The sequence below is a fragment of the Egretta garzetta genome, unplaced genomic scaffold (genome assembly GCF_000687185.1).
Source record: "Egretta garzetta isolate BGI_Z169 unplaced genomic scaffold, ASM68718v1 scaffold397, whole genome shotgun sequence".
Classification (NCBI taxonomy): Eukaryota; Metazoa; Chordata; class Aves; order Pelecaniformes; family Ardeidae; genus Egretta; species Egretta garzetta.
This window is the reverse complement of record NW_009260493.1, coordinates 7,467,811-7,494,060: the sequence shown is the minus strand read 5'-3', so window position 1 is coordinate 7,494,060 and position 26,250 is coordinate 7,467,811. Positions and strand designations below refer to the sequence as shown.

Below are 26,250 nucleotides of genomic sequence, written 5' to 3'. Positions count from 1 at the left end.
ATTCACAATAATCAAAACAGCGACTTTCTCATCCGCCAAGATTTTTAAAAGAATGTCCCTGCGGTATTTCTCATGCCTACTGCCTATAGTTAAATCGACTAAAATCCAGTCCTTCGCATAATCGTAACTCAGTATAACTCATCCTGTAACTACTGAAACCTTAATTGTGGGAGGCGTACTTCTTTGCACTCTAGCAATGCCAATAATGCCTCTTGTCAATCCGTAACTGAAGCTACAATCTGCTGCAAAAATAATTTATTAGACATTTGCAGTTGTTCTGTAACAGCACCTTTACTCTCCCACACATACACAACTGTAAGTCGTTGGTGGCGTTCTCTAATTCAACGAATTTTTCTTAAATGACTGTGAATTGTCTTTCACTGAGATTTAGAAAAAGCTGTCTGATATTTCTGAAGTGCAACTTCCTACCATAAATGGTCATGTAAAGAGCAGAGTCAGCACTATGGGCAGGATAACACTAAAAAGATATCCCCTTTAGCCAGTCACTTAATTGAACAGAATACACTGAGTCCATGCAAATCACCAGAATTTCTGTTAAAACCTTGGCCCAAAATGAGTATGTAAAACTGAAAGTACAATATGTACATTCTATTACAATTATATTGAATTTCCAAAAATAACAGACAGCAATTTCAGGTTTAATTCTTAACTAATATTATAATGCCAGAGGATGGTGCTATTTGCCTGCACATCATCCAGGTAATTCAGACACAACACCGTGCCTTTTACACACTGGCGTTATCTATACAAGTACCTTCCCATTGATTATATTACAGGACTGCAAGGCATTTTACAAAAGAAAGCTTTACTGATCCACTACTTCTATTTATGCACCAAAATCACTTCAATATGCAACAGAAGTTTACATATAAGAATAGTGAAAAAGAAAAGCATACCAGCAAACTGGTAGCACATGAGAAGTAAAATCATCTTCTATCTGTTCAACTCTTCCACAACGATTCTGCAAACTTTCTCCAGAAACTTAACGAGGTGGCCTTTTAAAGTTGCAGAAGAAAAAAACATATTTACTAGTCCTGCACAATTAAGTATGCTGAAGCTGCAAGCATTTCCAGCTTTTGTATGTTCCAGAAAATTGTGTTTTAAAAACTTTTAGTGTAGTGAGAATTTCAAGATAAGATTAGCTAAAGCCGTATTTAATTTAATTTAGGTTCTCTGAATTCTCAACTCTGGCATTCTGCTGCTGACATTACAACCACACTTAGAACCTGACTGGGCCAGAAAGTTGACATATCAGTAGGAGAATTAATATTTTTTTTTTTTTCCTTAAAAGTCAGTCAAATTTGCAAGTTTTAACTTGTCCACACATTCACTTTTTTATTTCCCTGCAAAGTTAGCCCTGTATAAGAAAAATACATTTACTTGATGCCCCTCCATGATTTCAGGGATGGCAGTGCAGGTTGCAATGTCAGCATAGGGCATATTTCAGAGTGGAAGATTTTTGGCTTCAGAGGACCAAAAGAATAACCTAATCATATATCAAGAATTTACTAGCTACTGAAAAAAGCAGTTTAAGGACTTAATGTAAGACATGATTGCAAAGAATCAAAAGTGTTCAACAGATAGAGTACAGTTTAAAAGGAAAAAAAAAATTCCAAGGTCCAGCAGTACAGCAATTATTGAAAACACACACACACCCTACTGTAAAGTGAAACACACATGCATTTAATGACAAAAGATAGGAATTGTTCACGAGTACAAGGAAGACAGACTCACTAACTGACATTGACTTTTGCATTGCTGCTTGCAAGGTTATAGTAATTAAATAGCAAATCCTCAGAGATGTCCCCTTTTGGTTTGTGGTTTTTCCTCAAAAAAAAAACAAAAAAAAACCCAAAACATCAAACCCAAGAGACAGACATACTCTACTTACATATTTTACAAAAAGTCAGCCAAAGACTCCAATTTTGAAAGCTTTACCTACAATGAAGATGAAAGTAAGTGACAGTATGCTTTAGAATTTCATTAGGTAAAGACGGTAGGAATAGTGGTATGGGATTGCCAACAGAAATGGGACTGAAAAGATGAAAGTGCATTATGTGGAACAGTTCATATTTCAAGGGGTTTTACTTTGCATTGTGACAAAATTGACTTCTTGATCATCCTCGCCGTGCCCACAACCACCTACTCAATAGAGATGGACACATCTCCCCAGTACAGAAGGGTGTTCCTCTGGGATCTGGTAAAACTACGTACAAAGTCCTTACTATAACTGACAGAAACTGCAGATGATATACGTGTCATCCACAGCACTGGAACAGTTCAGACTCTTAACAGTTTTTTGGGGGGTTAGGGTTTGGGGTTTTTTTGTTGTGTTTTTTTTTCCCCACTTTGGGAAGCTACAGTCTTTCAATCAAAAATTATTTCACTACAGACTACTAATCAGCTTTGCACATAAGCCTTGGTTGAAAGACAACCACCTTTGTGTGAGATGTTCAATATTTGCTCATACATATAACTCAAAGCAGACCCTTCTTGCGTTTTTGGTACAAATACTTAAATGTTAGCTAAATTCTACAGTCCATAACCATAATGGAGATGTGAACTCAACAAGAACTGCTTCAGGCCATTCCTCTGCTTCCATTAAGATAAAGACTGCTACTGAAGAAAAAGATACTAAGGTACAAAGACGAATAAAGTTGCAGAGCTTTTTCCACATGAACCATAAATATTCGTATAAAAAACAATGTACCAAAGAGTACCAAAGCAACTCCCTATATTGAAAACTACAATTAGATACAAGAACACAAACAGAAAGTAATTGCTGACAAAAATCCCTGATACGGTGAAAACGATTGTACTGTTATAAATCCCAAAATAAAAATCATTAAAAGATATTACTTTGATCAAAGAAATTAGACAGTCATTTTCCAAATTGTCACAAAACAACGTTTAGTGTTTTCTTGACCATAAGCAATTCTAATAAATTGAGGAAACTGACAAGGAAAAAGCTGACAGTATTCACCAGAATGGAAATAATGATGCTGGAAGGTAGGCTCCAGCGAAGATGAAACCAGTAAAACAAAACACAAGACTGATATTCTACAAGCTTGCCTGTTTTGCAGAAATGATCAGGTTCTATGCCAGGCCTCCAGCTCAATGACTAAGCAATGCCTTTTACTCTGGATGGAGAGAAGCTTCTAAAGAAACAAGAATAAGCAGGGAAATAGGAACGAGCATGTTACACGTAATAGGTGCTCTCACTTTTTCAGGCAGTCTAGCAGAACAGGGTCTGCCCATGTGCCCCAAGACAACGGGAATTAATTTTTTTCAGAGCAAGTATTTGTAGCTGTGCACATAGACGCCCCTACTTAAGATAAGTAGCTAACTATTGTAAATAAAATTTTTAAAGAAAAAAACCAAGATGTCTGCTGACATGAACTAATAGTACAGCTGATGGAATGATGCAAAAAGTACCTCTGACAACTGACAAGCCCAAACTATAGAAGAACTTCAAGACCTAGAAGCTGATAAGCCCCTGATTACAAGAGCAGTGTATTAAAAGATGGAGGATAGAGTAAAAGATACTGTATTTTACAAAACAGCATAGGTGAAAGGAACTGTAACTTAAAAATCCTACCTCTTTTGCTATGTCAACCAGTCTCAATATCCAAAACTTAAGAAGCTACTGGAAATGTAAAGCCTTGTAAAAAGTTAAATGAGTTTACATTACATTAACTGAGTTTATTTTAAAAAGCTGTGAATCTTAAATGATTTAATACATACATTTAAAAGCCACCTGACCAATTACTTTGAAAAGTGTTAAACATGTTCAGATTTTTGTAATTTTTAATGTATCAGAAAGAATAAATGTTAAGAAAGGACAAGTTGGAAACAAAAGGCATTAAAAATGCATTGTTCTCCTTTGCACATGTAAATTAGCTAAAGTTTCACACAATCTGTTCAAAGGAAAGTTGCTGAGTGAACATACACCTTTTATAGTACTAGGACTAAACGTAAGATAATGAAGCAAAACACATACACTTATCAAAACCAAGCAAAATAATTAACAAGGTGCTGATTTTTCTTTGGTTTTTTTCTCCAAATTAGAGACTAATATTGATCAAGTACCCGTTCTTCCCCTCCTTAACTATTCCAAGATTTCAGATTAAGGGGTGGTGTTTTTTGCCATTACATCAATTCTCTATTATTCTTCAATTACAAAACACTAAGTAGCTTTTTTAAAAAAAATTAACTGCAGGATCACAATTCTTCAATAGAAATTTCAGAAATGCTACTTAAAGTTTTAGCACTTTTTCTTATACCCAATTCAGCTTAAGGCAATTAAAAAGAAACGAGATATATAAATTATTTCTATGTAGATGGTGCAGTTTAAGTATTCTGTAGACATCCAATATAAATTTTAAAAAGGTAACACCAGGAGAAAACACTTAAGATTTCCTCCTTCTAGCTGAATTTTGTTTTCCATGTGTTCTTACATCATGAAACCAAAGGCTGTAGATGCACCACCAAACATTTCTACAATATGTTCGCAACCTACCAATTCAATACTGAAGATTACATTTTACAAGGTGCTATTATTTAGCAATGTGCTCTCCCTACTTCTTGCATTAGATACCAGTTAAAATCAGAACATCTTCCCATCACCATCCAGTTTTACTCCACTCCTTCCTGCTATTTTCCACTCATGGTGGAACATCAGAAGAAAAACAAGGGAAATGAGGCTAAAAGTCTGGTTACATCCTTATCTACGAGTTTTTGGTGCTATGTCCATAACAATGGGGTATACGAAGATGTGGTATTCCATATGTGACTGCTCTCTACTCAGAGGGAACTTGACTGGTCATAATTATTCTAGAAAACCAGGATTTTATTCTATCTTACTAGTGGGATTCAAAGCTCAGCTTTTCTGATATAGCTAGCTACATTACCACTAGCAGCTCTTGCTGGTACACCTTCCAGAAATTCATGTGCTGTAAAGGACTTTTTTCTGTATGAACCTCCTAAACTTGAGCAACTCCTGCTGTTTGGAGAAAAAGAGTACAATCTCAGTTTTGTGCTCAGTGCTACACAGATGAAAAGTTCAATAGATCACACAGAAACCTACTCAACAGCACCTGTCTTTAACAAAAGACAAGGAACACCTAAATACATCCCTAGGAGAGGATGACCACATTCTCAAAGCACAGCTTGAGATGCAAGTTGTTAAGACAAAGCAGTTTGAAACGACTAGGGCATACTTTACTGCCACGTAATTTTCTTCTAGTTTGTTTTTGTCAAATTTTCTGTTTGTCTTCTCTGCAATATCAACAGGCTTCGACATCTCCTTTTGCCACTTCCTTTAATTCTAATTGAAGGCACCCTGTTCATGTCCTAAATAAACAGAATTAATTTGTCACACTGCTATCCTTTACTCTTCATAGAGCACATTTCAGGAAAGGCAAAAATGCAGAGGAAGCAATGGCTATTAAAAAATACAAAGAATACAGAGGAAGAAAAGCTTTATCATTCTTTGTTATTTAAATGTGTTAGTGGCAACACATTTACAGACAAAGAATCTTTGAAACCTATGTGTGAAACTGCTAAAGATCTCTGAATCTAACTTGCAAAACAAACTCAAGCTGCATCAATGCAGTAGGCTGATCAAGCATACTGAATTCATCTGCAGTCCAGAACTTCTGCAGTATTAAAAACAACATATTAGCAGAAAAAAAAGGCAAACAAGTTCACACACCTGTTACTACAATTTTAGAGACAAATCTTAAGCTATCCAAAAACCAACGACAGCAGTTTTCCTGGAGCACCACTGTGCACCACGCTGTTCGTACAAACACGTAGCTACAACAGATTATACACAAGGAAGACACCATTCCCGGATGCCACCAGTAACAACGGTCATTATTAGGGATTTAGTGAATCTAACACTAATTAGATGAGTAAGTGGGGCTTTCAGTTGCCAACTGATATACAATCCTAGTATTAAGCTCTAATTGTATTTATCAGGGAAACCACTGCAAGGAGAAGTGAAGACACTGGTCAAGCTGAAGTAAGCAAAGTAAAATTAAGCTACTTAACATACACAGCAACATACATTTGAGAAACATAAAATACATTAAAAAAAATCTTCTGCTTTAAAATTTTGGAAAAGTTTATAAAATTGCCCCACCCTTCAGCATCAGAAATGTATTCACTTAGTTAAGTTTTCCCTTTTAATTGCAGCATGCTTTACATTATCTGCATTACTTATCACACTTGCATTATTCATGTATATTATTAGTCTGGAAATTTCTTTGACTCGTCCACATTTCCTGTGAACTCCTCTGGAGCCAGTCAAACATAGCAGAATTCCAGAGTTATCAAAAATGAACTTGCTTAATTAAGTCTAGAAAAGAATGGAGACTAAACATCACCATAATCTAAATAAGGGAGACCTATATTTGGAACAATCTACGTACAGATGTGATGTGAAACACAGCATTGGAGGCTCTATTCTTCATTGCAGAAATCATTCAGAGAAATGAACTGATTTATAAACAGCTGCGTATCTGAGTTTAGAAAAAAAACTGAATATAGTAAAATATAACCTATAGTTTTCAATAGGCTTTGCAAGATTTATCAGATGCAGGTGAATGCCAGAAGTTCATTTGCCAGTCTGAAGCAGTGCATTTCACTCTTTGCAAGATTTATCAGATGCAGGTGAATGCCAGGAGAAGTTCATTTGCCAGTCTGAAGCAGTGCACTTCACTCTATCATGACTTTAGAGAGGAACTTGCATGGACTCAAGTTCATTGCTTAATGTTTTCCTCTTCCTTGATGCAGTGAAAGAGTAGTCAGACACTTCACATTTACAGTAGTACCTGCAAGCACACAGATAGCATCCACAACCTTACAATAGTTTGTTCACGCATATATGTTATCAGAAAAATTGTGTTAAAAGCATAAAATTTAAATCACATTTTTGCCTTGAAAAATGTTTACTTAAAATCTTTAAGTGGCACTTTTCCTCCTTTTTTCAGCCTAAGCTATCACTTGGTACGTACACAGTTTCACCATCTTGCCTAGTTGACAAGCAAAGTTAGTCATTTTCCTGTTTATGTGGGTCAGCAATAGGGAAGAGAAAAACATTAAAAATAGGAAAATGTGATTCTAAAACCACAAAAAGTGGTAACAAGGACTCAAACAAGGAGTACCCAAAACAACTGGTATTTTGGAATTAATTAGATACAGAATTTCCATTTAGGCTGAGCTTTTACATGCAGTAAAAATATGGAAGAAGAACTGAAGCAACAACCAGTCAAAGCTCTTCCATGCCTCTGCCAACTGGGCACCACAGCTTCTGCAGACACGGGTATCTTCCATATTAAAGTTACCTAGTTTTCCAGGCTCTTGGCATTTTAATAATTTTCTACCAGAGAATCTGACAGTTAACTCCTGAGTTTTAAGCTTAATGGCGATTTCAAATGTCACAAGTATAACAGAAGGGAGGAACCTGGGACCTTAAGCATTTGTAGCTTTTGTCCACTTGGAAGACCAAAAATGCTAGTTTTATGAAAAAATACAGAAGCTGAGATGATGAAAAAAAGATGTTATTTTGTCACCCAAGAACAAATCATTTTGGGTGCAAATAGAGGGCACACAAGTAGTGGGTGGGTGGCATTTCTGCTGGCATATATGTAGCATAATACACTAGAGTATGCAACTAATACGTAGCAGTACTGAATTACACACAATAAAAAAGAAGTATGATACTCAAGAAACATATCCAGAAGACAGTACAGAGATAAAGTAGGTATCGATAACACAAATTTTACAGGGAAGAAACAATAGTATTTGTAGTGGAAGACACCTAGCATAAACAGACATTGTAAAGTAACATTGTGGTTTAAGCTTGCATTTTTACACTTTTTAACTTCACTTCTGAATTTTTACATGTGCTTTCTAATAGCATTCAAGCTCTTTTTCATCAGTAACTGATATATTTTAAATTGTTTCTTTTGCTCCCACAATTTTGGATTTGATAAGCCTATACTTCTAATGTTTAGATGTCTTACTAGTTTGTAGAGCTGAAATGCATTGGTTTACAACTGAGAAATATTACTGTCTCAGTCTTGTCAACAGCCTTGCTTTGAGTACTCAAGTGCAAAATTCAAGTAGGACTTACAGTGTTTAAAGTGTTATACAACAGCAATACAGCAGCAATCATGCATCCTTAAAAACTTAAAAATGTGACTCTGACCATATTTTCCTGGCACTCTAGGAATCATATCTGAGAACTTAGTAAATTCTTCACTTTACCTTCTAAAGCCACAGATAAAAACAACTGATGGCTGATCTTTACCATAACCTGAAGGCACTGAGATAGAAGGCCACTGTAAGAACACGTGGAGCTACTGTTTCCCCAAGATCTCTGGTTCTTCTGGAATCCCAAAGTTCTAAAAAGGACACAATCATTTTTAGTTTTATCTAAGCTCTCTTAGCTTCCAAGCAAAACACCCAACTTTCATACACAATATAGTCAGCTATGAAAAGTGATTGACTTTGTATTGGTTGACACTTTGTCCAAAATAAAAGTAAACCAAACTAGTGTTAGAGGACCATAAAAGAAAACTCAGAAAAAGCCTGGAGTGTCACTTTTTCCAGTGTAGGTGTACAGTATGTATGAGGAGAACCTCAAAAAGGTATCTCAAAGGATTTTAAAAAGCTCTTCATTGCTGGTGACACATTTTTCCCTGAAATAAGCCACTTCCTTTCTAAAACCCACACAGTGTCAAGATTCAGTAACTTCTCAAAGTCTGTGTATATATTTTTCTTACACAAAACACGGAAGTCTTAAATTCTCATTACTTTCCATGATTTAAGATATAACTATATCATCAGTCATGTCAGATTTCAAACATTTCCACTCACTAAAGAACACATTATTCTCTTTGTCACAGACTGAATTCATGCCATATCTGAGTATCATTAAGTACAATGGGCTCTCATCACTATAGCAGGCATTTGAGAACTGTCACGTTTCCGAGGAGTTAGCACAGCCAATCCGAGTTACGGACCAAAATTTCTTCTGAGCCACCCAGGTACAAATAATGGATTTTCAAATGTGTGAAATCAAAGCATTAGAGCCTAGTAGGATAAACGAAGTAAAACCTGAGGGACCCTGAGCTAATGAAAATATAACGTATCACCATTAAACTTCAGAATGTTTGCTCCTCCAGGATTTCTTTGAAATTCTCCCTATAAAATAAAACCCCAAAATATCAGGTTGTTTGTGGTTTTTTTTCATTTAAGACTCCCAACTTCACTTGTCCATTAACCACAAAGCAGAAGCGATAAAAGTTATCTGTTGAAGCACAATGATCTGCATTCTGACACTTGCACTAGGAAGCAATTGCTATCACAGCATCCATCTGCAGCATAAAAAGACAGAAGACAAATAAGTATTTCTCCATGGACTGAGAAATGCCCATCATTCTGAACCGAAACCAAACCTTGCTGCATGCAACTGAGTGAAAAGAAAAAGCTAATTACATTAAGTCATGTTGTGGTAATGTTTGTAATATTTGTTACTGGTGTAAAGCAAAAATGAAGGAAGATATACAGGAGAGGCAAAAAAAGAATTCTAGCAAATTGAAAGATAAACAAGATGAAGAACATGCAAGCTAAGCACCTACTAATTTTACTTGTGGCTTGTAGTCTTGAAAGCACCCACACTGTCATAATAGCTACATCAAAAACCTGAATACATGCGGTATTAATAAAAATCATAAACAAAAAAAAATGCCAGTGAAGAAATGCCTGCTTCTCTATTAACAGCTGCAAGCAAAACAAAGTAGTCCAATGTTCAGAAAACTAGGCTTGAGCTTGAGACCTGTGCTCTATTCCTAGGTTATCTGGCATACCACGAGTAAGGCTTTTCAACTTCAGTTGCCTTACTTTCAATTTTGACTCTTTACTGTGAAGCTTGTTTCTTATTAAATATTTGTACATATAGCCCTATAAAGGCCCTGTTCTTGGTGCTATTCCTGAGAAATTACCTTAATACAAAACAGCCAGTGCCCCCACAAAGACAGCTCAACTATGAGAATTAGTTAATTAAGAAGTAGATTCCTTGCTACCCCAACAACAATCAAACTAAACATGCTCAGTTCACAGTAGTTTTAATTTCCTGCAAGGATTGCACATTTACAGACATCTGCCCTCTTTCTTGCTCATACTTCACCAAAACCAAAAATCTTAGTGTCAAAGTGGTTAACAATTACGTTAATGGTGCCTGAAATGGAATGGAATCTAGCTCACTCACCAGTATCTGTATTTGTTCTGCAATACAAACATGCGCCAAAAGAAATGAAAACATAGTTTAGCCAGAAAAAGCAAGAAGAAATGAAACAAATATGCACAGAATGCAGATCCTTTTGACTAAGAGGGTGCCATTTTTACATAAACATTTTTTAGAAATTTTAACTTTAAGAAAGATTTCTCAGAGCACCCATAAATATCAGCTAAATTTCAAACAAAAATTCTTGCTTCTCTTAACTGTAGCGAAAGCAAACTTATTACAATAGTGCATTTCAAATTGCTATCTCTGAACATCACCAATATCCACTGCTGAGATCAAGCAAAGGACATGAAGAAATGTTACATATGTCAAGAACATATGCCAGCAGTTAAAAATAAATTTATATTGAGATTTCATTCTTTGATTTTATGGACAAAAGGACTCAAAATAGCTAACTGAAATATTAAAATAATGTCCATCTTCATCAGCTATTACCTCCATACATAGGCATGATGAGTAAAAATTTCACAAGCAACGCTTCTCTAAAAACTCCATATTCTCATTATAAAACGAATAAGACAATTTTCACTATGTCTTCGTAAGTGTGTAATTCTTAATGAATTGTTCATGACTTCTTTCAAAATGTATCATTTTAATCTCTGCAGTCTGCAACCATTTTATGTGTTCTAGTCATCTTCTGGTCATTTTATTACCAGAAAGTTGTAGAGAAGGGCAATGGGTATTCTCTAAAGGAATCCTACTAACACTAAGTATCCAAATCAATTATTTGACCAATAAACCACTGACATACCTCAGAAGTCAATGACAATTGTTTTTAATGGGCCATTTTTAAGTATGCAATGTAACTTCCATAACAACATAGACACCAGAAACCCATTAACCATTTCATAGGAATCATTCATCTCAACAGTCACCTAAAAATCACAAACTGCAATTAGCTTTTACTTTGGGTAAAAATGTATACTTTGACAAACAGTCTGCATAAGGAGCAACTGCCTGTATAATACAGCAATACTAAAATAGAGACCCATCGCCACTGAACTGCATTGACACAGCAATTTGGGAAGACCAAAAGATCTTGATTCAAGAAATACAGAAATAAACCATTGGCTTTGATTTTTGTTTCATCACATTGTTTTCTAGTGCAGACTAAACACATCAGTTTCACAGAAGAAGTTTCTCTTACTTCCCCACAGAAAATCCGGTAAGGTCAAAACCATTAGCACACACAGCAGTATAGGTAACTTGGACTAATGACATTTCCTCATCATCTAAATAGCAGTTTGGACATAAGAGTTTATGTTCAATTCACTAAGTAGATTTTATCAGCTGTCTATGCTTCACACAAACCAAAAAAAGGATCTGTTATCCATAAAAATTCAACTCAATTCCCAAAGAAACAAAAAAGCAGAGAAGCATCCCCTTTCAGTACTTTAGGAAGTTTATTTTTACTGCATGAATTACAATGTGATGAAATTTTTGCTTTTCTTTCCCCCTCCCAAACACAATTCATAATCAACATTTAATACAAAAACACTTTAACAACTTTGAATAGCTGAGCACTTTAGATTTGAAAGAAATGTGAATGATTGTGTGTATAAATCCAAACTACTGCCCTTGTATAAAGGTACTGTAATAAACTATATATATTTCATAAAGATAAGCTATATCCTATCTTCATATAAATATTTTGTACAGCTATTCATTTTAACAGGAGAAGTTGATCTAACTTTTTGCATAAGTATAGATTTTCAGAAATTGATTACCGAAAAATGTATTTGAATGACATTAGAGGAAACAGAGCAAAACACAAAATTGTAAAGACTACCTCACCGCACCACTTAGCCTCTTAGAAATAAGATTTTGAAATATTCTTGTGCAACCGTTCAAGTAATTCAAGTAACTTGTCGCCTCTGAAGCTTAAGATCCTGAGAACTGTCTGAACAATTCAATGAGAAATTACTCATATAGTTATTTCCGAATAAAAAGTAAAAAACAGGTAAGTGAAGTTTTAATCCGATGGGGTTTTTTTAAATCTGAAGCTTACGCTGCTAACACTCTATACGTTTCTTAAAAGTGTTTTCTGTTGTAATTAAAAAACAGCTAAACATAATTGCATTAAATCACATCCTAGAGAGTACAAAGCATCAATCATTTCTGATATCCCAATGGGGGTTGTTATTTTCCTACCCTTCTCATACTTTGACTTTCAATTTGCCCTGGTTTCCCAAAACAAGTTCAGATAGAAATCAGCTAGAAAAAGGAAACCTATAAGAGAAGAATGGAACAGCTATTTAGAGACATTTTAAGAATGTTGTTTTTAAGAAATCAGCTGTAGTAGCTCTAATTTCTACTGTAACAAAGAGCTTGAGAACTAACTTTAGGCAGTTGCTTTTTTCTTATTTCACGGATATCCTTTCCTTTTTAAGATCCAAATAAGGTTTAAAAATGCTATCAGAATGATCTAAAAAGAAGCTTTACAAACCCATTTCTAACCAAAAGCAAACTGGAGCCTCAATATGGTATCTGAAGACACACTAGTAGATGCCAGGTTTTGCCTTACATTCTCCAAAGGAATCTTCCATGCAAACCTAAATAAGAACTGGAGCCTGCTTCCACAATAGATACAACCATTATAGAACATTCAATCACAACTCTCTTTCTGTCAAGTAAGTTAACAAAAAATTGTAATTAAGTCCGTCCTTTAAGAATATGCATTTTATTTAGGTACATAAAGCAATATCCACAAGGCAATTTTATATTAAAAATATTCAGCAGCCACTTAAAAATTATGTACAAAATAAATTTAATGTACAAAATACCTCAGGAATATACAGTCTGAGTACCAGAATTAGTATGTCTATGTAGTTTAATATTATCTTTTTTATCCCCATATGCAAACACAGATACAAGTACTTTGCAACGTTAATACGTGAATTCCAAAACAAATAACAAAATTAACCTGTATTAGACAAAGATACACACTAGCTGCAAAATGGGAGGGGAGGAAGTATATACATATGTCAATAAAATAAGCTCACTGTGTTAAGCATAAAATAAATTTCGTTCACAAGAATTCTAACATTCATTAGGCAGAAATACTTCAGTGCAAAGGCCAAACACAGACTTCTTATACAAAAATGCCATAGACCATAACATCATGCAGTATTTTAAAACAATTAAACCTGTCACTAATGTCACACACCTGGTGATTACCAGTAAGGAAATTAAAGAATAATTAAGGAAATTATTAAAATGCCTGTTTCATTTAAAAAGCAAATACAGTAACACATTACCTTTTGTTTACAAAAACAAAACTAAAATTTTCCAAGCACAGAAATAAGTAATCTCTGCTGAAAATTAATTGGAATTCAGCTTTGTCCACCACTTAGGAACCTCAGCAGTGTTCGGCCTGCAGCTTTGTACTAATTCAAGGCTCACTTCAGGATTCAGGATTGCCAGCTGAAGAAAAATCCCTTCCCTACTCCTTATCTACACTGAACAGTATATATTGCTTCTTCATGATCACTAACACCACTTAGACAAATTAAAATGAAAAAGTATTTATGTATGAAAATCTAGCTACCTAACAAGATCCAAAGGTGTTTACTAAGGTATCAATCCCACAGTAAGATCCGCGATAAACATACAAAGCTGATGATGCCCTTTGGCTTCAGTCACCTGTTCAAAGTTCAGTCTGCGTGAAACCTATGGCAAAACTGAGCTCCAAGTACTACACATTGCCACCTACTACTTGTACATACTTCCAATGGAATCCACAGGACATATATTTAGGTGTACGTCCAGTTCAGGCTCTAAAATTATTAAAATTCTAAGAAGTTTTATGCAAAGAGTAGCCAGGGGAACAAGAAAACAGACCAAAACCAAACAGAAGTTCAACAAGAATAAGGGAAAAGATTTAGAGGGAAAAACAAAGGTATTTGATGAAAATGTAAAAAAACCACACATACTGGAAATCTCTACCTACACTAATAGGGCCTCAAGAGTATTTGAAACATAAGAAAGCAAAACCACCTAACAATATACCATGCATGACAATGCCAACCTTTGTACTAATATTTTACTTAAAACAATTAGAATTTCTCTACTAGAAGAATACACACAATTTTGGAAAAACTGAACTTTAATTACTTTAATTATAAACTCTCCAAACAGGACATTTTGCCTCAATGGGAAAAACAGACTTGGACTTTTAAGCAGTGGGAAGTTAATATCTGGAGTAACTACAGAGAAACTGATCACTAAAAAGCATTTCATATTGTTCAAAAAGCAGAATTTGCTATTAAGACCAATCAATAAAACAACCAGTATACAATCAGTATCAGCCAGACTTCTACAGGAAGTCTTCTGAAGAAATAAATCAATTGTGCTCCTGCTCATGAACTTACCAGATCATAGCATGTACGCTGGATGGTATTATTTACACTTCAATGCTTTAAGGCACTCAAAATAGGTACGGATACAGATGGCTAGATTAACATTTCAACTAGAACATAAACGCTGCAGCACTGTCATTGTATACAACTTTTTATTAGTAAGGGTAAGAAACATTAATTTCAGTCAGGAGGTCGGAGGTCACACTGCTCATAGTCCAAAATGACAACTGCATCAACTAGACAAACCAGCAAAATGTACAGAACATGAAATTTGTACCTGAGAGCACTGGAACATGTTTTATTTTTACGTAGGAAAAAAACCTGTAGTGCAACCTGAAGTCAGGAATAAACCTGAAGTTTTTGTCTTCTTTTTGATGCAATATGCTCAACAAAAATTGGATTAAAACTAGATGAAAATTATTTCTACTGTTCCATACTAGCTGCCAAGTTTAGCATGAATAAGTGTATGGCAGTATATGAACAACCATATTTTTCTAGTTGTAGCAGTACCTTTATTGCACTTATTGGTGTCCAGGATCTAAAATACTGACACTGGAAATATATTAAAAGTAGTAATGTGTACTAAAAGGAAAGTTGAAACATACATGCAGTTACTAATTTGACTAACAGGGGCACCAGAATCTGGTAATTATCAGCTAAAAAAATAAGTCCAGAATGTCCTGATTCTGATCTTCCATATAAAGATTCAAAGTAAGAGCAATGGGTGCAAACAGTAGAAAAGAATATATTTCCATTACTAAAGGAAGCTTTCTTCAAAACAGACAAGAGGCAGACACAAACAGCACTTATGCTTTGCCTGAATTTTTTTTTTCCATTGAGCAAAGACTCTCATGCTAAAGATGAAAAAATTGTTATTCCAATACTTTTCTGAAAGACTTGAGAATAAACCATAGAATCCTAGTGAAACTTCTCATGAAATACATGCAACACATATATGTATCTACAAAATAGCTGTTATAAAATTCTGAGTATCACATTTTGACAACTGATTAAAGGGGGGGGGGGCACAATTTTAATTGCTTGTTCCCTTACATATTTGGTCCTATCAAAAACTATGCATGTCCTATCACAACTAAAACTGTCAAAACCTGAGGTTAGTGAGGCTTTTAAAAACTAAAGGTATTTCTGTTGTAATAGCGTAAGCAGTATAAAGATAGAAGAGAATAGTGACATTGACTTAAAATACCAATTATAAGACTGGCAGTTTAATAACAACATATCAGAAAACCTAACTTGAAGAACATTTAATAAAACAGTCATAATATAAACTGAAGTTCCCGCTCCCCAAACTATGCACAACATAGCAAAACTAAATTACTTTACAAAATAATAATTCAGTGTTCTTCCCAATTAACTGGATCTTCCATACCTGGAGAGATGTTTCAAGAAGTCTAATGGTGTTTACAGAATTTTGTACGTGCAGTATCTATATACTAAAGTTCAAGACTTTGCAAAAGTTAAAAATGTTAAACTGTCAATGAAAATTAGGCAAAAATAAAGATATTCAGTGCAACAGCTTAAAAGTTCACATACAAATTTGTTACCGAACAGTGAGAACTGTAGTATGTCAATTAGAAAAAATAAAAAAATACAACTCTGGTTTATAAATAGGTCCCACATAACTAGGATTTTCTTTAATATACAGAGATATAAACACTGATTCTTTCTCTCTTTCCCCCCGACCCTTTTCTTTTCACTACTCTCTTGTAAAAGCTCTTTTTTGGTTAGCTTTCACAATATCATCAGGAGATGCTGATTTGAAGTCAAATGGTGTTATAGCTATTATAGGACCAGTTTCCTTGGGTTTTACGTCTTGTACTTGTCTACTGTATAGGAAAGCCTTATGCACACCAATTGTGCGCCGCTTATAACCTTTGGGAGGATAACGGAGACACAAGGTTAAAGCAAAAGCTGAAGGTCTTGCACGCAGCGCCTTCATCCATGAAAGGGACAAATCCTGCCTCTTAGGAATAAGCCCTCTTTTGGGTTTTTTATTTGTTTTGGCAAAACCTGAACATTTTCCTTGTTTTTCTTTTAAAAGTTTAGTTTCAGGGCTTAAGATATTTGGCTGTCCCACCACATTTTGTTCTGCAGATACATCTGCATTTTTTACAAGGACACTTAAATCAATGTTGGTTCTTTTAGAGGGCCTAGGTTCAGCTACATTGAGCATGGGGAAGTCTGTCTTTTGTTGAGTTTTATCTACTTCAATTGTCTCTGCTATTAAATCCGAGAGTGATAAATTCTCAGCTTCCTTTAGTGGAGAAACTTTAGAAAGGGCTAGAGAAGACAAAGATCCTGTTAGCTCTGGCATTCCACCTGAAGTTTGGGATTGACTTACTAGTTGCGATAATGGCGAGGTTCCCAATTTCATATCAGTGAGACTTGATGTTGACTGGGTATAAAGATCAGCCAAAGAATAACAGTGGCTAGCACTGCTTTCCTGGTGCTCCTGAAGTAAGTCAGCCAGTGATGTACTTCCAGACCTTAACACTGGCAAAGCAGCCATGTCTGAAGAGGGGCTTTCTTGCTTTCTACTTTGCACAAGTGAAGAAAAATTTTCAAGAAGTTCATTCTTTTTATTTACAGTATGACTAACTTCGTTATCAAGAGCCAGTTTTCCTAAAGCACTTGTTAAACACGGACGACTGTAAAAATCTGCATTACTGTTACTATCAGAAGTATTTGAGGAAACAAGAGGAATGCTGTCTTCAAGGCTCACAGAATCACAAACCACATTCTGCATCAGCAAGGATTTCAAGTCCTGTGTTTCCTTGCATTCCAACTTCTTAAAGGAAGAATTTCCAGATGGGTTACTTCCTATGCTAAAGTAAACATCTTCACTGTCAGGAATCGAACTTACTGCATTAGCACTTTCTGGTAGTTGATTCTCTGCCTGTTTATTCACAGGTTCACAAAATGATCCTTTACACAAATCATCACTGAAAGAAGACGACAGAACAAGTGCAGAGGATTTCAATCTTTTCCTTTCAGATGTAGGTATACTGAACTTTTCAGCATTAAGGAGCATTTTGTCATTTGCAATTACAGAGTAACAAGCTGAACCACTTTTGGCTGTCAAGTTTCCAAACCCGGGTTTGTTGGTGTTGTCAGCAACATTTTCTACTGCACAAGAGAAACTGTCTGTATCAATACACATTTCTGGACAACAAAGTAAGTCTCCTTACCTTACAATAGCCAATAATTTTCAGATGGAAGTGCAGTCACAACGAAATATCCAATTTTTTTAAAGTAGACAGCAGCAACAAAAAAAATCAAGAAGAAACATGAAAAGGCATTTAATTACTAAGTGTTATTCAAAGATATGCAATGTTCTACTATTAAGTTATGGGTATCTACTGAAATACCTAAGAAACTTTAAGAATCAGCAAAGAATACCAACAAAGATTATGAAGATTTAAGCATAAATCAAAATAAGAAAGCTACTGTATAGGCACTACCAAAAAATGGGAAGTATTGGGGATAGGAGATGTCAGTTCACCAAACAAATAATGGAACTTCATAAAACTTACAGATGTTGTCCAAATTCTAGGACATGTATTCATTCAGTAAGTCAAATATTGGAAATCAGAAATTTACTGTGAACTGGTTGCAGTTTGAATTTAAGCTGACACTAAGGTTTTATTTTGACTTCTAGCTCAAGAAAAGCTACCGTTTCCTTTCAATGTTTTTAGAACACAGGTCTGTTTTAATTTTTCAAATAAATGACTAATACAATAGCAAGCGTCTTCACAGCTTGTAAAGCCAAAATTAAACTGTACATAGAAATGAATCATCTTCAATGTAAACAATTAAATAGAAGTATACCTTTCATCGTCTTTCCTATAATCACAGCATCCTCATTCTTGGTCTTCACATTTTGCTTACTGCCTTGTGAAAGTACAAGATCCAAAGCCTTCTGTACATCAAATTTACTATCCAGTACTGCTTGCACCATTGTTTGCTCTGGTACAGACTCTGCCAAAACTTCTCTCATTTGATCAAGGCATGAATTAAGACGGGCTAAAAGAGACATATTACTGTTACAAGCTGCGCAAAAAAATGTCTTAAGTGGCCTAACCACTAGCACCACACATCTGTTAACAAAAACAGGAGAAAAATATCATAGTAAGAAATAAAACCATTTGAAATTAATTTCAATCTCACTTATTGCCATGATAAACTTTGCCCCCAAATCCTGCAGAATATTTGACTAATTTCAGATATTGCTATAATGAACATATCACTGACTACTATTTATTAGTTTATAAAGTCTCAATATTGAAATACTTTGACATTGTAAAATTAACTGCTAACTGCAGAAAAGAAATATAAATAACCTTAACATTGTCCCAAGTAATTTAGTAAGTCAACATGGAACAGCACATTTGAAGTGTTTACAGACTCTGTAACTACCACCCAAAGTAAAACAGCATTTTCAGGGTCCTCAGGCCTTGAAAACCATCGATCAACATGCCAGGTTTGAAACTACCTGCAATCTTTAACTTTCCTAAAGCTGTAATACATTTTTTGGCTGACAAAACCAGTTTTCTTTGAAGTGTATTTCAGCAACTAGTATAAGCCTTGAACAAGGTAAGATTCTTAAGTCTTGACCTGCCTCATAACAAGAGACTGAAAAGTCACCAGGATGCCACTCACTGGAAGTAGGGTGCTAATCAGACATACAATCATAATAGAACAGAGGAAAATATTCCTGAATATCACAGTTTCTGCCAGTTCAGATTTTAGAAAACAGGAATCAAACAACAGGAAGATGACTACAGATTCTTTATTTGAACACCTACTCAAAGATGGTGACATTTAAAGAACTTTGCTAAGGGAATTCAATACCACAGAATTCCAACTTTCTCCAGGTTATTTAAATCAGCACCCTTGATCAAGTCAAATGTTCCCCAGACATTCGCTGCCCTGCACAATGTACTTGTTAGCCATTTTATTATTCCACTCAACAAGGACAATCTTGCCTCTGTACTACAAACTAATCTCGTATTAATGGCCAACACTATACACTATACCAAACATAACAAGTCTTGTGGGACCACTGCTGTTTTCACAGTAGAAATGGTTATTTCTAGGTTTCTTTCCCATCTTTTTTTAATCTAGAGTACTACATTTCTTCTTTTTCCAATATCAATTCTTAACTGATCAAGTCTGTTAAAAGCATTCTGAAAAGCCAGGGTACCATATTGTCTAGGTCACCTATTTACACATACTGTCTGATTCTTCCAAATTGCCCTCTATAATATTATTTCCTGCTGTAAAAACATGTACATTACACCCCATTTTATCATATTTACCCATATGTCTATGCAATAGCACAGCTTCTACCAATTTACGTGACATGGAATCCAGATTGTTTCTATTCTATCTATTGTTTCTGAATTTTCTGGAACTTTTTTAAATAACAAATTTCATTCATGCATTTTACTGTATATTCATTCACCAATGCACTTTACTCTGAGTTTATCAACATTTTCAAAATAACCCTGATTATTTCCCAAACATTACAAACTAAGCTAACTACTAATGGTTAGGAAAGAGACTTGTGAATCTTTTTCAGGCAGCAAGTTTAAAAAACAAAAGCAAGTATTGTATCAATACAGGCTGGGGGAAGAAAGGATTGAAAGCAGCCCTGCCACGAGGGACTTGGGGGTACTGGTGGATGAAAAGCTGGACATGAGCCGGCAATGTGCTCTGGCAGCCCAGAAGGCCAACCGTACTCTGGGCTGCATCAGGAGAAGCGTGGCCAGCAGGTCGAGGGAGGTGATTCTGCCCCTCTACTCAGCTCTGGTGAGATCTCACCTAGAATACTGCATCCAGCTCTGGAGCCCTCAGCACAAGAAGGACATGGAACTGTTGGAGCGGGTCCAGAGGAGGGCCACAAAAATGATCCGAGGGCTGGAGCACCTCTCCTATGAGGACAGGCTGAGACAGTTGGGCTTGTTCAGCCTGGAGAAAAGAAGGCTGCGGGGAGACCTGATTACAGCCTTTCAGTACCTAAAGCGGGCCTATAGGAAAGATGGGGAAAATCTTTTTAGTAGGGCCAGCTGTCACAGGACAAGGGGTAATGGTTTTAAACTAAAACAGGGTAGGTTTAGACGAGATATAAGGAAGAAATTCCTTACAATGAGGGTGGTAAAACACTGGAACAGGTTGCCCAGAGAGGTAGTGGAGGCCCCATCCCTGGAAACATTCAAGGCCAGGTTGGGTGGGGCTTTGAGCAACCTGACCTAGTTAGCGGTGTCCCTGCTCACTGCACGGGGGTTGGACTAGATGACCTCTAGGGGTCCCTTCCAACCCAAAACATTCTATGATTCTATGATTTTTTCCCCAACCACTTAGCTCAAAACTTGGCTTGTAATGTGGAATTCACAGCTGCAGGACTGAACGGAAAGGAAACGCTAATGAATTCAAAACTGAGTGAGGAAAGTTTATAGAGGATACAGGTATCTAAAGATGCTGGCTACTGTTTCAAGGAAATGTGAGACTTTGAAAACCTCTTAAATACTGCTAGTTGCCATAATTTGGAATGTAACGCAAGCAAAAAATCATTCTACAAATACTCTGCTTCTAATACTCTTTTCCTAAGCATCCATTTGCAGAGTCAAGACCTTGAGCTACACGGATGCTTGGCCTGAGGCAGTACAGCTGTTCTTGTATCTGAATTTTGTATCAAATCTCATTATTTCTAATAAGAAAGTAAGAATACATTTCAATGTATGCAACCAAGTTACAAGTAGTATACAAAAGGTAGTTACAAACTTGCAGAATCACCACTGATGCTATGCTCATGAAGGGTGTTGTTCTACAAAAAGATTACAAAATTGTTAATAGTGTCAGTCAAGTAACAAACATTAATTTAAGACTATTTTTGTAAGTCCTTAATTTATAAACAAAATTGTTCTGAGAATTATTTATTTTCTATAATTACCTCTATCAACTTCAGTCAACTGATGATTGGATGGAAAATAATCAGCGGTATCATCTGTACCTTCATAGCCATATTCTTCTTGCAATGGCTCAGCAAATGCTGGTTTGTCTCGTCTGGAGTAGATAAACTGAGCTGCTGCATTAGGTAAAAAACAAAGTATTAAAAAAAAGTAGAATCTTTTCTCCTCCTTTAAAAATAAAACATACCTAAAGGGGAGAAAAAGTTATGATGCAGACCTGTTGCAGTGGTTTGGGGGGGGGGGGGGGGGGGGCAGGGAGAGGGGACAGGACACTGCTGTATAATGACTACTACCTGAAGACTGTACAGATCATCACACAGCAGTTCATGCTAGAATATAAACAAGTCATCATGACAGTGAAACCACAGGCTGGGCAAAATCCTTGTATTCATGTAATGCAATAATTCTGCAAAGTTCAGTATTCAAACAAAGGAATATACTATGTTTGAAAAATAGTATTTTCTATACCAAATTGCCAACTGTGGCCTAATGCCTTCAGAAACTTATTCCACTTTTTATTTTAACCTCAGTTACAAGTAAAAAAAAGTAGCATGAAAATAACATTGCTTGTACAGTATGTCACTGTCAAACAACTGGTAACAATTCCAAGGACTTGAGATAAAATATGTATTCACACAAAACTTTAAACAAGTGCATAATTCCACTCTGATTTAGCAATACATTAAGGCATATATAGATAAAACTTCTTGCTGAACATGAGCCCCAGTCATTACATACACTCAGAAATGTACAAAGTATAATGTAAATGAATTTCCTTATGTAATATTCTCCCCAGCTTTGAAATATGTACTGAAAGGATATGTATATCCAGAAGTTAAGTAGTATAGACTTAGCAACTGTTTCCCAAATGCATACCATTTCATATTCAATCACCATAACTGAAGCACCTATTAAAAGATTGGTATGCAATCTACATCAGATTGTTTTATAAATTAAGCTTATGTAAAAAGAATTCTTAGGAAAATTACCGTGCATAAACAAGCATTTGTTTTGCAATTTAGCAGTTTATAATTGATTAAAAAGTAAACACGTTGCACATCTCTATCACAAAATACAAGGTTACCTTAATTCTTAGAAAAGGTCTGAAAAATTCTAGCAATTTAACTTTGAAGTTGAATGCAAGACAATCTGAATTTAAATCAGGGAATGTGACTACAAATACTACACACCTAGATTCGCTTATCTAAAAATCAACAGGATGACGGAAGAACAGATTTTTAAAGAGCTAATTAACTCAAGTACCTGTGGCCAGAGGTCACAGACCATGTCACAGTCATAGTGGATTTAGATCCATCCTAGTTACCTGCAGTAGCACAGCTTCACATCAACACCAGCCATACTATTTTCAGGGCCTACTCAGCCCTACAAACATTGCCAACAAATCTGGGGGAAACCTAAACTGATAATCTTGCCAGAGATTTGACTGGAAAACACAACTTAATAGTTCTACATAGGACCTTAACACTCCAATTATGTCTTACTTGAGCACACAGCATCGCTATTTTTACGCCTACTTTGCAACATTACAAATGCCTGAAGGTTTATTAGCTCCACACAATCTTGCATGAGAACAGAAGCCAGTGAGGACCAGTGCTGCATCCCACAACAAGACCCCTTACACCACATTTACTCAAAAGTTGTGTAGAAGACATCAACTACCAGGTGCGGAATCACAACTGCTAAGTCCAGCTAGACGCTACGAACAATTTTAAGAGATCCCAAATGTTTCCAGACTATGAACACGTTCCCATAAACCAGATTTTTACATTATCAAGTACATTCTGACCATCCAAGATGATATACTTGTACACCTGAGATGTGCCCAGTTGTCTTAATGTGAATTCCGAAAGTACAACAGTGCCTAACACTACCTAACTTCAACAGGATTAGGGCCTCTAGGCACTTTTCAGAAGTTTCATTACCTTTTAAATATTGTTTTAGTCTAGAAATAAATACCAGAATATGAATCAATGGACAATGCTTATATGTAATCATTTGAACTAACCTGTTGAAGGAGAAATGCAATAATCATCTTCCACTGATTGGCCATACACATCATCATCTTCAAAATCTATGAAGCAGAAACAGTAAGGTTAGCCTGCACAATTTCTAAATACTTAATATTCAAAGGGTAGTTTTTAAACAAGGTTTTAAGAAATCATGCATCTCTAATATTCCAAAACTGCAGTGAAGTACTGTTTATTTACCTAGGTAAGAAACTGTAAGTTACAATAATAGAATTTTAACATTTAATAGTCTATTCTTTAGGAAAGCTGAAAATTTTCGAGCTGCCATGCTTCACACCATCTCCTTTAGCATCTCCTTTGGAAGGCTGCTTCCAAACCCAACTTTCTACAATTCCAGAAATCTTTACCCACGGCACTTCTCTTGATATTTCTGGTTGACTTCTCAATAGTCTTAACCACAGGCAGTTCAATTACAATCTCTACTCCAACATTTCAGGATCAGCATTTCTACTCCATACCCATCTACTTCTCAGCTTTCTTCTCTGGTCTATCCTCACAGCCATTTACCTTTCAATTCAAGTTCAGCAAAACAAAAACACAATTCACAATTCACTTTTAATATGCAAAATTGTTTCAGCCAAAAAGCAAGAGTCTTATACAGTTATTTAAGCATAGCCATATACTTTCCCCATTAAAAAAAAAAAAAAAAAGGTATCAGAAAGGTATCAGGAATCTGTTATCAGGAAACACAAAGAGAAAGTAAATTATTATCCCCCCAAAATCCTAGTATTATGTAAATCTTGAAGATAAATTTGTAATTTTCACTAATAATGAGATACATGAAAAAAGTAATGAACTATTTTTAAAGATGTTATTGCATACACTTGGCAGTTTCACAAATAAACATGTATTGTTTATTGTTTTAAAAGAGTACAGAAAAAAGTAGCTAACAGCTAAAAAAAAAAACTGCACTCTGGTATCAACTTACAGACCATAGAACTGGAACATTACAAACACTGTATCCATCTATAAAATGCTCAGAATTTGGGACATGAAAGGTTCATTTATCTCAAAGTAAACTTAACTCTATAATTAACTGTAATTTTCAAGAAAATGCCAACCAAACCCAGCAGCTAATAGGGCTGGCACAAGCGTATGAAAAGTTTAGCGAAACACCCAGAGGTCTACTTCGGAAATTAAGTATCATGGGATAAAGAAAAGATAGTACAGGCTTGTTTTGATTGTTTGTCTTTAAAAAAAGAGAATGTATTGTTACCTACTTTTTGACCATGTTGGAAAGGACACACTATCTCCTGGTTCCATGATCTATAAGAAGTCTAGAGAAGAGCTGCACATTTTTTTCAAAATAAGAACACTTTTTGTAGTTTGGCTAATACTTGGAGAGTGTCAGGAACTCCAAGATGACTTGTGTGAATGTTTAAAACTCACAGTTAGCAGTAAGTGAAATCAAGGTAAGTCTTGTCAGTGTGTGTTCAGTCACCGGTTTACGAAAAACATACTGGTTTAAGAAAAAGACACCTCAGTGAAAATGGCTCAGCTTGCACTGGCCATAAAAATAATTATTAAAAAATGACAGAAATTACAGAGAACAGAGTAGAAGCCACAGAAGCACTCCACAATATCAACAGCGGTATCACCAGCATACTCTCAGCTGGAATATCACACTCAGTTCTGATCACAATACCTCAAAAAGGAGAGAGCGGAAATAGAATATGGTCAAATAAAGACGACAAGATCTAAGGCCTCAGAAGCCTTCCTATGAAAGGAGACCAAAAAATACTACAAATATTTATTTTAGAAAAAAGACAAATAATTGGGCCAGACAAAGCATTACAGAATCGTAAGTGGCATAAAAAGAACATATGGCATTATATTAAATAAAAAAAGACACGAGTGTACTTCATTTGAGACAGAAATGATTGTATGTGACTACAAAAGTGGTATACGATGCAAGTATAAAAACCACACATATACAGACTTCTAATTAAACCTGACGTGTACAGCAACAGTAAAGTTTCAAATAGCAACTTAAGTCTCATATGGCTACTGCAAATTACTATGTATCTCAGCAACCTCACTAAAAGATATTCTAATGAGTATACAAACACTGAAATGAATTCTACAGATTGGGCACCTAACTTCATAGATGACAGAGATTCTGTTGAAATCAACATTTCAACCAATCTGTGATAAAAAAAAATCTCTAGAGGATGAAAGAAGGAAGCAATAAAAATCCCCAAACCAGTCTAAGATTTTGCCTATATTAGGTAAATTTGCACTAGTAAAACCTGCAAGGTAGGCCACACAGATGTCACGGCTCACCTGAATTTACATGACTTCCCCAAAAACTCCAAGATGATGGTGGAAAACCCAATTCGTGCTACTGTAATACATATACATGTTGCATCTGTTCACTCAACAGCAAAAGACCAGAGGTAGGCAGAAATATTTCTTACAATTTTTTTCTATCATATGAGAAAGTGAGGCAATAAAATAGCTGCTCCCATACCAAAGGATTCCTTAAAACACCAGTATCAACTGGAAGTGCGTCCATT

The 26,250-nt window shown here is 35.6% G+C and overlaps 1 protein-coding gene across 4 annotated transcripts in view; it reads right to left on the bottom strand.

Moving 5' to 3' along the window:
* HBS1L (HBS1 like translational GTPase) overlaps positions 1–26,005 on the bottom strand; it is a 61,188-nt gene extending 35,183 nt beyond the window's left edge. The window contains exons 1-5 of one of the 4 annotated variants that reach the window (XM_035899898.1): positions 24,955–26,005; positions 23,713–23,778; positions 21,668–21,802; positions 18,544–18,738; positions 16,379–17,898 (exon numbers count right to left, since the gene is read on the bottom strand). In XM_035899898.1, coding sequence (XP_035755791.1) covers positions 16,412–17,898; positions 18,544–18,738; positions 21,668–21,802; positions 23,713–23,778; positions 24,955–24,997 — 1,926 coding nt within the window. In that variant the 5' untranslated portion in view covers positions 24,998–26,005 and the 3' untranslated portion in view covers positions 16,379–16,411. Of the gene's footprint in view, positions 1–8,295; positions 8,686–12,487; positions 12,560–16,378; positions 17,899–18,543; positions 18,739–21,667; positions 21,803–23,712; positions 23,779–24,954 lie in introns of those variants that run through there. The other 3 variants (XM_035899897.1, XM_035899900.1, XM_035899899.1) reach the window with 3 other exon arrangements.
* Positions 26,006–26,250: the final 245 nt, after the last annotated feature.